At 40.7% G+C, this 11,074-nt stretch overlaps 1 protein-coding gene across 1 annotated transcript; it reads right to left on the reverse strand.

Moving 5' to 3' along the window:
* Positions 1-613: 613 nt before the first annotated feature.
* On the reverse strand, positions 614-8,440 carry LOC124069662 (voltage-dependent calcium channel gamma-4 subunit-like). The gene is made up of 4 exons (XM_046409010.1): positions 7,743-8,440; positions 3,347-3,430; positions 1,983-2,123; positions 614-1,356 (listed from the first exon to the last, which is right to left on the reverse strand). The coding sequence occupies exons 1-4, from the start codon at positions 7,963-7,965 to the stop codon at positions 800-802; spliced, it is 1,005 nt and encodes a 334-aa protein (XP_046264966.1). The 5' UTR covers positions 7,966-8,440; the 3' UTR covers positions 614-799.
* Between the last annotated feature and the right edge of the window lie 2,634 nt (positions 8,441-11,074).

Consider the following 11,074-nt stretch of genomic DNA (forward strand, 5'->3'; position numbering starts at 1 on the left):
ATTATCTGCCTGGTTATTGTTGTTGATATAAAAAAGCTACAGAAATTCATATTTATAGTAAGAATGTGTGGCAGTGTTTCAGAGCTGTAACACACATTTCACATACTGTAACACACAAATTTATCACATGATTCACATAAGAGATGTTACTGAGATATAAGAGAAGCATTTAAATGGCAGTTGAGAAGGCTTAAGACTATCAAAGGTGTGCAGATTAAGTTAGCACCAGCTGTATTAAGTTACAAACCACATACAATACAATAGTACAATCACATAAACCACTAAATTTTAGCAAACAGTTTTGGAGTAAGACTTTTTTTGTCTCAGAATTAAAGGAAAATGTTCCTTTCCAAAACACTATACAGTTATTTTGAAGAAATGCATCACCTGAAGTCAATATTCACAATCTTCATTATAATGAGCATCAAGTCTATAAAAAGTGAATTCTTTTACCAGACAAAATCTTGAGCAGTTCTCCTTTAAAGAATACCAGAACAAGAACAGAACATATTTTTTATCCTATTTAGGGGTAAAAGTAAAACAATTTAGTCACAATACTCAGTCACAACATAAAAAAATTGTTTTGATATAACTTTCTTTCTTTTCATCCAAAACTAAAACACACATTGGCACTTTTTCGGGCACAGAGGGACGCAAGGAAAACAATTTTGAGCTCTGACCTTTCAACATCGCAGCTGCATGAACAGCCCCGGGGAGGAAATGTCCTTTCTCATCTACTGTACAATATCTAATGTGTGCCATCACACTTACTGTTTCACACAGCAATAAACTCCTGACCTCATACAGGTGTGGTCCTCCTGTTCACCCCATCTTTCAAATCTTTCTGGAAGCAGTTGTGGACTTGTAAAAACCCAGAATCCCTCTCTGGGCTGTAGGGCCCTACAGTCCCACTTCCACCCTTCAGAGGGTCCCTACTGAGGGCATAGAGGGATATATCGCCCATCGGCAAACCCATCCCCAATCCTCCCCCTCCGCCACTTCCTCCACCAATCTTCATCCCCACTGGGGAAGGTTCGCGGGACGGGTCAGTCGACCTGGAACTGGAGCGTGAACGCCTTCTTCGGTAGCGGTAACTTGGAATGCGAGAGTATGGTGAAGAAGAGGAAGTGGTTTTGATGAAGTCACGTCGGGCTCGGAAGCGTGTCTCTTTGTTTTTCTCTATGTATATGTTGACCGCAAGTACGCCCACTGATTCAGCCACGATGAAGGAGAGGGCGCCGAAGTAAAAGGACCAGCCGTAGTTGTACTGGTTCTTCCTGTCCTCGTCCTTCTTGTCACTGGGATCTCCGGCATTGCTGGAGATGTAGACTATGATACCGATGATGTTGCTAAGGCCTGAAGAGAAAAGAGGAGGTAAAGAGACTTAAAAGGGGAGATGAAAGAAAAGCATAAAGATGTAAAATCCCTAAGACGTTTAGGCACATAAGTGGATGATAAAGCCCACAGATTATACTACAGTGGGCACAGTATGAGTCCGCACAGTCTGCACAATCCTACATCTGCATCATCATTTTTATAGGTTAGGTCTGTTCCTTATTCAAACAAGATCCCTCAATAAAATCTTGAAAAAGCGATTTGAATATTCATAACTGTTTTTTTTTTTTTTTTTGCAGACTTTCACACTCTGACATCTTTCTCTTCACAAAGAATTTTTTTGTCACTTCCAAATAGAAAGAATACACACATACACTAAGTGTGTAAAATATCGTCACTTTATTCCCTGTGTTATATAAAAAAACAAAATACGGCATTGAGAAAAGCCACATGTATTGGATGTTTTGCTGAAATACAGAAAAAGTTTGGGTTACCTTAAAAGAAAGAAGCTAAACTAAACAAAGATGCCAAAGGGAGACCGTCTTGTGTAGTGTCTGTCTTCCTCCTTTTGTAGCACTGCACAAAGTCTGTTTGTTGTCGCACCAGTTAGTGTGTCTATCTGTAGAGCACTGTCAGTCTCGCCCTACCTGCAGCCACAAAGAGGATGCCAGCGCTGAGCAGGATGTTGTTCCTGTTGCTGTAGATGCGTCCAACCCCGACACACAGGCCACCCAACATCAGCAGAATGGTACTGAGAATGGGGAACAGGCTCGATGCACGCACTATACCTGCTCGTACAAGATACAGAGACGGTGAAGCCTGCTAGTCAGTATGAACACCTGGAATACATCACTTTGAATGTTAAGATAAAGGCTGAACAGCGTATGATTCATGGATCGTGACAACAAAGTAATGATAACTGTAGATTTATTTTTAGCATTAGAAATAATCATTGTGAACATTAATACAGTAGCAGTGATGATCTTGGCACTGTTGTTAATAGAGGTTTGTTCATTCACACTGCTGTTTATCATTCATATATTCTATTCTCACTTTACAAATCTGATAAGCAAGCAAATGCTGACAGCATTAGCAGTCATTAGGAGTCGTGTTTCTGGCCACCTTTTAGTTTTGTTTATATCTGGCTTAAAGGAGCTGCAGGCAACTGCAAAGTCCGATGATGATTCACTCCACCTTTAACAAGAATTATATCTAGTTGGAGTGTTTTTCCTAAAGGATTATAAAATGTAAAATGCACTTAATATGGACTGTTAATAGGATACATTCATGCTGCTGCTCACAATTGATGGCATTTCTGTGCAGAAAACAAATGCTAAAAATAACAGCACACGGGATATCAGATTGACACATGTAGTAACTGTTATAAGTGTAAAAAAAGGCAGTGAAAGGAGAGCAAAAAACTGCCTGAGATCCAACAGATGAATGCTTTCCACAGATACTAAGGCCTGATTAGCAGATGTTCCTGCCTTTCCATGACACTAACTGAGTGAGTGCAGGATTTAACTTCCATGAACTTATTGATATTCATCAATGTAGACAACAGCAAAGATGGAAACAGTTGCTTTGGGGCACAGGGCATCAAACTAGAAACCAAATGTGATATGCAGAGAGAAAATGATCTGAATCCTCGGGGGAACTGGACAGATTGATTGAACTGTAATAACCTTGACTAGCCATAGTGCATAGACAATTTCCAGTGAAGCCACTCACAGTGACATGTCTTCATCAAACTACCTCCGTCCTGTCAAATGTAACGTGCTCTTATGTGGGTAAAGTCATGTTTTAGAGCAGCCCTGTTATTCATCAGCACATAACACACTTCATCATCTCCGTAGCTCCAGATATTGTCATGACATCAGGCTTGTATGGGGGAGGGATGGAGATGTCATGACACATTAAGTACCCTTGTGATAACTCCATCACCACATGAAGAAAAAAGGGAGGATTAAGGGTTGAAGTGTTTGAAGATGAAGAGGTTGCAGTGACTTACGTAAGATGTACTCTGAGCTGTCTGTGTCGTAGTCGTTATCCTCTGGGAAATGATTGATCCGAAAACAGCTTCCTTTGTTGATACCTGCGGTGGGGTGAAAAGCAGCATGAATGTGGCTGATAGCAGTAAAAACCTGTAGATGAATGAAATGACAGCAGTTAAAGGGGAAAAAACATACTTTATAACCAAGCTGAACATGAGAAACTCCAATGTAGTTAGAAGGAACCAAAAGAACTGCATACTGACCGCCCACTGAATCAACATGCACCATCCATTTTTTAACAACTTCTTTTCCTGATAACTTTTTTTTGTGAAGAATGTCTCAGCCAGTGCCGAACTGTCTTGCGTTCACCTCTAACCATGTCAGAGACCATTTGAGGACAGGCTGCTGTGGATCTGAGGTTCTTAAATTCTCAAGCCCTCGGGCACCTTCTATTCAAAGACCCAGTCTCTTCGCTGAGAAAATCTTCCCTCCACTTTTAAGAGAATAAAACATTGGAGCATTATGAATATTGAAAGGTTAGACTTTGAATTAAAAGTCTGATGCCTGATTTTACTTCTACATTATGTCATTTTCGTCTTTGCTGCTGTGTTTGTTGCTGTGGAGCTATGCTAGACACCTGTAACACACTTGCAGATGCATCAATGGACATGCATGCAGACACTGATAAGTCAGTCCACAATCAGAGAACTGGAAAAGTCATTTTCAACATTTCATACCAAGCAACGGTCTGTGCATACATGATTTAAGACGTAGCCACTGATTTGTTTATGTTTAAAATGACTTTAAATCAGAGGTTGAGAAAGATGAGAAAAGATTTTTAAGGCTGACTACACTGTGAATTTTTAGACCACTAGTTTTCAAAAACTTGTCTGCTGAATTTTTACAGTTAATATCTCAGGCTGCTGGGAAAGACGCTGAAAGGAAAGCAGAGATAAAGTGATGAAACATCCTTAACAGGCCAGACTCACTCTATCTTCACTGACGCCACTCTCTCAGCCTCTCGTTCAGTCTCTTTCAACTCTTATCCTCTATTTTTTGCCACTCTAACCATTTTCATGTCTCAATTACCCACTTCTCTCCCTTCCTTGTTCTAAAATGTTGTCCCCTTCAACCCTCTTTCAGCCTTTTTTAAAATTAGTTTTATGGACCAAGTGCAATCACCATGTAATACATTCACGCTAGGTACGTGAATACATCTTGTGTGTATTTAATATTTATAAGATCAGCGCTTCAGTGTGATTGAATGTTCGTTCCTGATTGTGTCATCCAAAATGTCATGAAAAAGCTGCGACATGTGCAGTGTCAAAGATGACAAGAAATAAGCTTTTATTATGTAAAATCAAACAAAGTGTGGCAGAACAAAAGTTAAATTAATGTTTAAATAATAATAATGTGTTATTGAATAATACACAGAAGACCAGTGAGTTAATAATCAGAGGGATGATGCAGAGAAAGGCTGAAAGACGAAAAAAGAGAAGGAGCTCAGCAGGGGAGGACTCTCCCCAGAGTCCATCTGTCCCCCCACAACCCACAATCACATCTCTGGCTTCGCTTCTCTGAGGATGCCTTTGACATCTTACTAATGCGTTCACTAACACAAACACACACACACATACACAATGGAATACTCCACAGAACATGCACACTAACAAAGCCACAACACCAGCAAGCTGCCTTTATGACACTGAGAAGCTCAACACTCGCTTTAAGAAAAAAAAACCTTGGTGAGCTGGTGCAGCTGGTGGATTTGTCTACTAGACGTCAGACAGAAAGTCCATTTGAAACACGTCACGTCTTTTACAGCCAGTCCAGCATGTTCAGCAGCAATCAAAGGCTGATTTGCTCAAGCGAGAATTCTTGTTGTATTTCAGCACGACTGCCTGCAGAACAAGGCCTCAATTTATTTCCTTTTAAAGCTCATTTGCCATCGTTGCTCACCTTCAGTGAGTCTCCTCCTCATATTACAAGACACAACACTCATGCAGACGTTTGTTTGGTACAGAGAGACAAGCATGATTTTTTCTGCAAGGTGAGTCAGTGTGTCCCCGAGGTTTACCCATTATTTGTGCTGTTCATTTGACTTAATATAACTGGTTAGACGCCATCTTGTTCTTTGTTCCTGGAAGACACAGCTCCCAAATGGACAATGAAATATGCAGACAATTAAAGCTATTACTCTATTTTTTAATTATTTAAACACAGAGATAAAATATACTCAAGGTAGGCAAGAACTGAAAGAATGACTTTTAATTTTTGACATTTGAAACTGCAAAAGTGGGTGTAACTCAACTTTAGGAAGTGATTTGCAATGCTACATATGTTTGGAAGTCACCATCATCTTTGACATATAAATCTTTGATTGGATGTATTAACATTTTGACTTAACCAAAGTCAGATACAGGTATGTCACCAGGCGTCCGTTAAATCAAATTTTACAACAGCGTGGCAATAGTGCTGAAGTGTGTGTGTGAGAAACAGTAAGAGAAGGTGTTTTACTTTTAGCTCCAGCTCTCTATGTGATGCACATTCAACAGCATGAGCAGGGAAAGAGAAGACGGTGAAAAAGATGACAGAAGAGCAAGCAACTCGTCTCACTTGTGCTCATGCTACTCTAAAGTTTGTAAAGCAAAGGTGAGAGAAAGTTTGTTTTGATTTACTGTACCGGAGATCCATTAATTTTTCTATTTAAAAACAGGTCAGAGTCGTAATAGTGGCGAGCAAAGGTGCATGCAGTGTGACTTTGGTAATGGCAACATCATGTGCATTTGAGCCAAAGCTCTGGGAAAGTTCTTCTCTTGGACCTCCCACCCACAGGTGTCAAATCTCTCTGCATGTCTGAGGGATGCTGCCTTCAAGTCACACAAGAAACATAGGAAACACTAGCTTCCTTCTTCATAAAGCACTCGTCATGGATTCATCTAAACGTTTAATTCGGAAATGGTGAGTGCTTGTATGTTAAAAGGCAATAAAAAACATATGATTTTCCTTTAGGTTTGCTATTTTCTGTGATTTTTATCGTGGGGAATGTTGTGATGTGACCATATGTATTAAAATGCAATCCCATCTGTTTGATTTTTGTTTTTCTTTTCACCATGGTTGCAAGTTCAGTATCTCTTTGGCTGTAAGACAACATGAATTAGCATTTATAAACATGTCAAATACCACTTGAAGGTATGTGTGGAAAAGCTGATCAACTGAATTCTGCAGAAACTTTAAGTTGAGTTGTTTTACAAAGAGAATATCAGACACAAACTGAGTGTTTTTGGTTTACAGAGTGTCTTGATTGGCCCCCGGAGGTTGTCTTGTCGGTGTAAAGTTATTTATTCATGAGTCTTCGCTGGTTATTTGGTTTGTTAGTCAAAAGGAACACAATCTGTGGAGCTTTCAGCACCAGCGGCAGAGGACAGCGCCTCGGCAGCCAGGACTGGTGGATCAACTGATTGATTGTTATGTTGACTGTGTGTTGTTAAACACAGACATTTTCATTGATTTGGCTTCTCTCCAATGAAGCTGTTGCGGTCTTTAATGTTCAAACGTGTCCAAAGAAAGAAAGAAAGAAAGAAAAGGAAGAAACCGCGCAGGAAGCCCAGCCCAAACTCCTCAGGCGTGTGTGTTGGGGATCCTCATGGATAAGCAGCACAGCAATTGAGAAAACAACGATTTCTTGCAGCAAGTCGGTTTCTTGCTAAAACGTTACTTCTGCGGCTGGAACTTAAGTTACTCTGAGCAATTTCATGGAAAGAGCTGCTAACAATGGCATCGACCGGTAGTGATATCGGTATTAGTATTAGAATATCACGACAAGTTCTTAAATTATTACCGGACAAGCGTCATTTCCTGATTGCGACAACATTTAAAACCTAAAAATGTCATGTTCTGTCCTTTGAGTCCTTTTATTCAGTGACAAACTAAATCTTGTACAAGAAAAACTGACGCAGACGTGGCATTACGCACGCACATCAAAGTGTCCCTTTAATTCTTCTTTTACAATATCTTGTTTTTCCGTAACTTTTCTAAATGCTATTTAACGCGTTTAACTGTAGAAATGATCGGTAATGATGTCACACCACTTGATTCCGTGATTTTGGCTGCTAATGTCCAATTTGGTGCGTCGTCACACCACACAAACTCGCTTATTGTGGTTGTACTTTTTGGCACAAACAGACAGAGTTTGGGGTTTTTGCAGTTCCAAAAAAGGGTTTCGTTTAAATCAAATTTTGCTTCACTGGCAGAATATATATTTGATCAATCACACCGCGCATATGGCCACCTCCCCACCTTAAAACATACTGTCAAAATGGCTCATCGTTAGAAAGAGTGCTCACATGCACTTGGTATATGGCAAAAAAGTTCGTGAAAAAACGCTTAGTCACTTATTAGACTTTGTTTTACCTTCGATACAGCAGATCCTCCACAGCCCGGAGTGCGTCAGGTCGCCTTTGACTTTCTTGGTTTGCATCTGGGTCTCGTCAGCGGTGGCGTTTGTGGCGTTGCAGATGTACGCCCGGGAGTAAAGCCAGTAGTCGGTGCCGATGGCGATGGTCATGAGACTGAAGGCGGCAAAGGCTCCCACGATGGCCAGCAAAGTCTGAACCCCTCGGTCACACCATGCCATGGCGTCTCATAATGTGTGGATCCTCCACAGCTGCTTACGCACACGGCGAGGGGCGCATGGTGCCCATGAAGCGCTCGCGTCTCGCGTTTTTTCCTCTCATCAAACCGACTCTCGATCCTTAACTGCTCGACGAGTCCTGCTCCTGCACTGTAGTCGCAATTCAATTCAAGTTTCCGAGATTCACACGATCCCAGTTTTCGTTTGATTCCTTTGAATCAACTGGACGTGTCTCCAATCCTGCTACAGGTGGATCTATTTTAATAGCATATAAACTCATTCCCATCGAACAACCAGGCCGACACGTTTATGATAAAGTAACCCAAAGTTCATCAACCACTCACTACGGTTTCTTTACTGATTCCTGCTCAAAATGAAACTGCACGGTTTAACAAAGGATGCAGCATCGTTCATCCAGACCACTCCTTCCACAGCTGAAGCAAAGCCAATGGGAAGCGGCAGTGTGAACAGCTGCTGGAAGAGGAAAACATCAGACCCGCACCAACATGTACAGTAATATCTGATAGAAGGAGAATTAAGCTGCTTTCTGTGAGGAGAAAAAAATCCTTTAAGGTATGCAGTTTGTCTTTGGCACACAAAATACAAAACAACACACACACACACAGGCGGGCCTACAGTTCAGAAACTACAGTTTCACATATTTTCTAAAACATCCAGAAAGGGAAAGGATAAAAACACCACTGCTGACAGCACAGTGGAGATTAGAGGGATCTGATTTGTGCTGAACTAATGTAGCAGCAACTTTAATGAAGTTGAAAGCACCACTGATGAAATATGTCTTAAAACATCCATCAAAACCACTTTGAAGTTGCAGCTGTCTGCTTGCAAGATCACTCAGCTCATAAAAGCAGAAAAGTAAGACATAAATGTTGGCCACAATGTGAAACTCAGATTTCACATTCCTAAATGAATGCAATCTTACACACTCTGTGTGTATGCCTGTCACTTTAGGTTCTGAGCTGTTAGCAGCTGGAGATCTTTTGCTGTGGAGTGATATTTTTTATTTTAACACTGACACAGAGAGAGCGACAACAGAAGACAGCCTTCAGGGTTTGGCTGTGGCTGCCGCCGTTTGCAGTGTCCCATCTCTTGGACTGGGATCCTCCTCCTAAAATCCCAGGGTCTGAGTCACTTCCTGGCCCCTGCAAAGAGAGCAGAAAGAATGCAAAGAGTCTGTGTCAGGGTGTCAGTGTCTGTTTGTGTGTGTGTGTGAGGGGAGGCGTTGATGAGGATTAGGAAATAAAGTGAAGAGGAACGGACAGAGAGAACTGGAGGAAGCGATGGGAAGAATGGTGAAATGAAAATATGACAAGGAGGTAAGACAAAAAAGGAGCATGCAAAAGGAGCAACGTGAGGAGGATAAATAAAAGAGCCATTTTATATGTGAGGATTGGAAATCAAGGGACAAGAATGTCTTTGTGCCACATTTTTGGCTGTGGTGCGGAGGAACGGGCCTCAGTTTGTGGATGGAGCTGGAAGATGTCCACTGGACCTCAATCATAACAAAGGGGGGGGGGGGGGTCACAGCATGTGGGCGGAGGGAGGCCGAGATATGTGATGTTTCGGATTACATTGCATTTTGTAGTAAATTTAACACTCCTGCTCAGAAAACTTTCATGTCATCATATCATATATGATATTCTTTCTTTCCAGCTGAAGTCAGTTTCAAATGCTGCCTTGCCTTTATAGTTTAGTGCAGGCCAAATCTTTAAAGCAGTAGAGTCCTTATCGCTCTCAGATCTCTACCATTACACTTTAAATAATTGTGACTCTTTGTTAGGCCTTCTATGGGAAGCATAAGTGTAACTGTCTCTTATATGATATTTTAGTGGTTCTTTGATGTTTATGATTATTCTATCGATGTGTTCATAGCTTGAAAAGTGCTATACCGTTTTATTTATTTCTTTACATATTTTAAGGTCCTAAAATGCAAAAGTCATGTAACTTTTAGTATGGCATACATTATTTTCGTGCATGTTTTCAGAGAGCGCATCTTTCAAAATTCATGAACTGTTTTCTCTCTCAGAGTCAACCACCATCAAAAGTTTTTGTGTTCCATTTTGCACGTTTACATACTACAAGCTATTACATTTACAGTAAAAACTTAACGTGAAATACAATGACTGTAAATCAGACAATTTAATCCATTCTGCTGTATACATCTAAACATAAATACATGAATAAAAGTCTCACCTGTTCTCTTCCAGTCACACTGTGGTTTACATCCCATCTTAGGATGGTTTCTCTTTTCCTTCACACTCTCACATATTTAAATGTATTGAGGAATTTATTTCTTCATGGAGTTGGAAAGTTTGTGACCATCATGCATATGTGCAGATGTCCCTACTGGAAGCATGAGATTTGAGACTTCTTAAAATGTGAACTCAGCATAGAAAAATGTGAGTTACCAATTTTAAAATCTGTGATGAGTCCAAAGCCTTTCTTCACATTACAAACACAGGACTCATATGGTTTGACTTTCAAGTGTATTGTCCTTGGGATATTTTTGCATTCTGACAAGATTCCTCTGAGGGCTACCAGTAAAAATAAATAAATAAATCACATGACATTATTTGGCTTTTCAGCTGGCCTGTGCTGTGGTAATGAGAGTGTACAGAGGCCACCGATAATGAGTTCGATTCTCATCATCATCAAGTTTTCAAGTTCTTTACATCTTCACTTCTTCCTCTCCTCACTTTCTTGTCTCTCCATTGTTGCTGCTTAACTTGAGAGAGAGCTTTGGTGCAGCTTGCCATTCCTCTATGACCTTTCTGAACATGCGCTGACTTCTTTTTTTTCACTTCTTTTCACAGTTTGAGTAGCTGCTGCAGTCTGGCCCATCTTGTGAAAGAGATTAATGCACTATGGCTGCCTGGTGTAGAGCATTGGTAAATGTGCCAGGGTTATTTAGACAGGAAATTGGAGGCCCTAGCTCAAGGCAGTAATTGGTTATTTTCTTTTGAAATGATTTTGTCAAAATTCGGGCTGATTTTGGCAAAACTGTAGGGTGAAGAAGGAAGCCTTTGAATCCTGCAAAGGAGTGAAAGAGGCACAGAAGTAAGATAGTCCTGAGAGATCAACAGTGGCAAGA

Source organism: Scatophagus argus, chromosome 2 (assembly GCF_020382885.2).
Source record: "Scatophagus argus isolate fScaArg1 chromosome 2, fScaArg1.pri, whole genome shotgun sequence".
NCBI classification, from domain to species: Eukaryota; Metazoa; Chordata; class Actinopteri; family Scatophagidae; genus Scatophagus; species Scatophagus argus.

Excerpts from the sequence above, each read along its gene's own strand:
- LOC124069662 (XM_046409010.1), bottom strand. The coding sequence starts at position 7,965 with ATGGCATGGTGTGACCGAGGGGTTCAGACTTTGCTGGCCATCGTGGGA. Across the intron at positions 3,431-7,742 it reads GAGGATCTGCTGTATCGAAG|GTATCAACAAAGGAAGCTGT; the intron begins GTAAAACAAAGT and ends ACCCCACCGCAG. Across the intron at positions 1,357-1,982 it reads CATCCTCTTTGTGGCTGCAG|GCCTTAGCAACATCATCGGT; the intron begins GTAGGGCGAGAC and ends TTTTCTCTTCAG.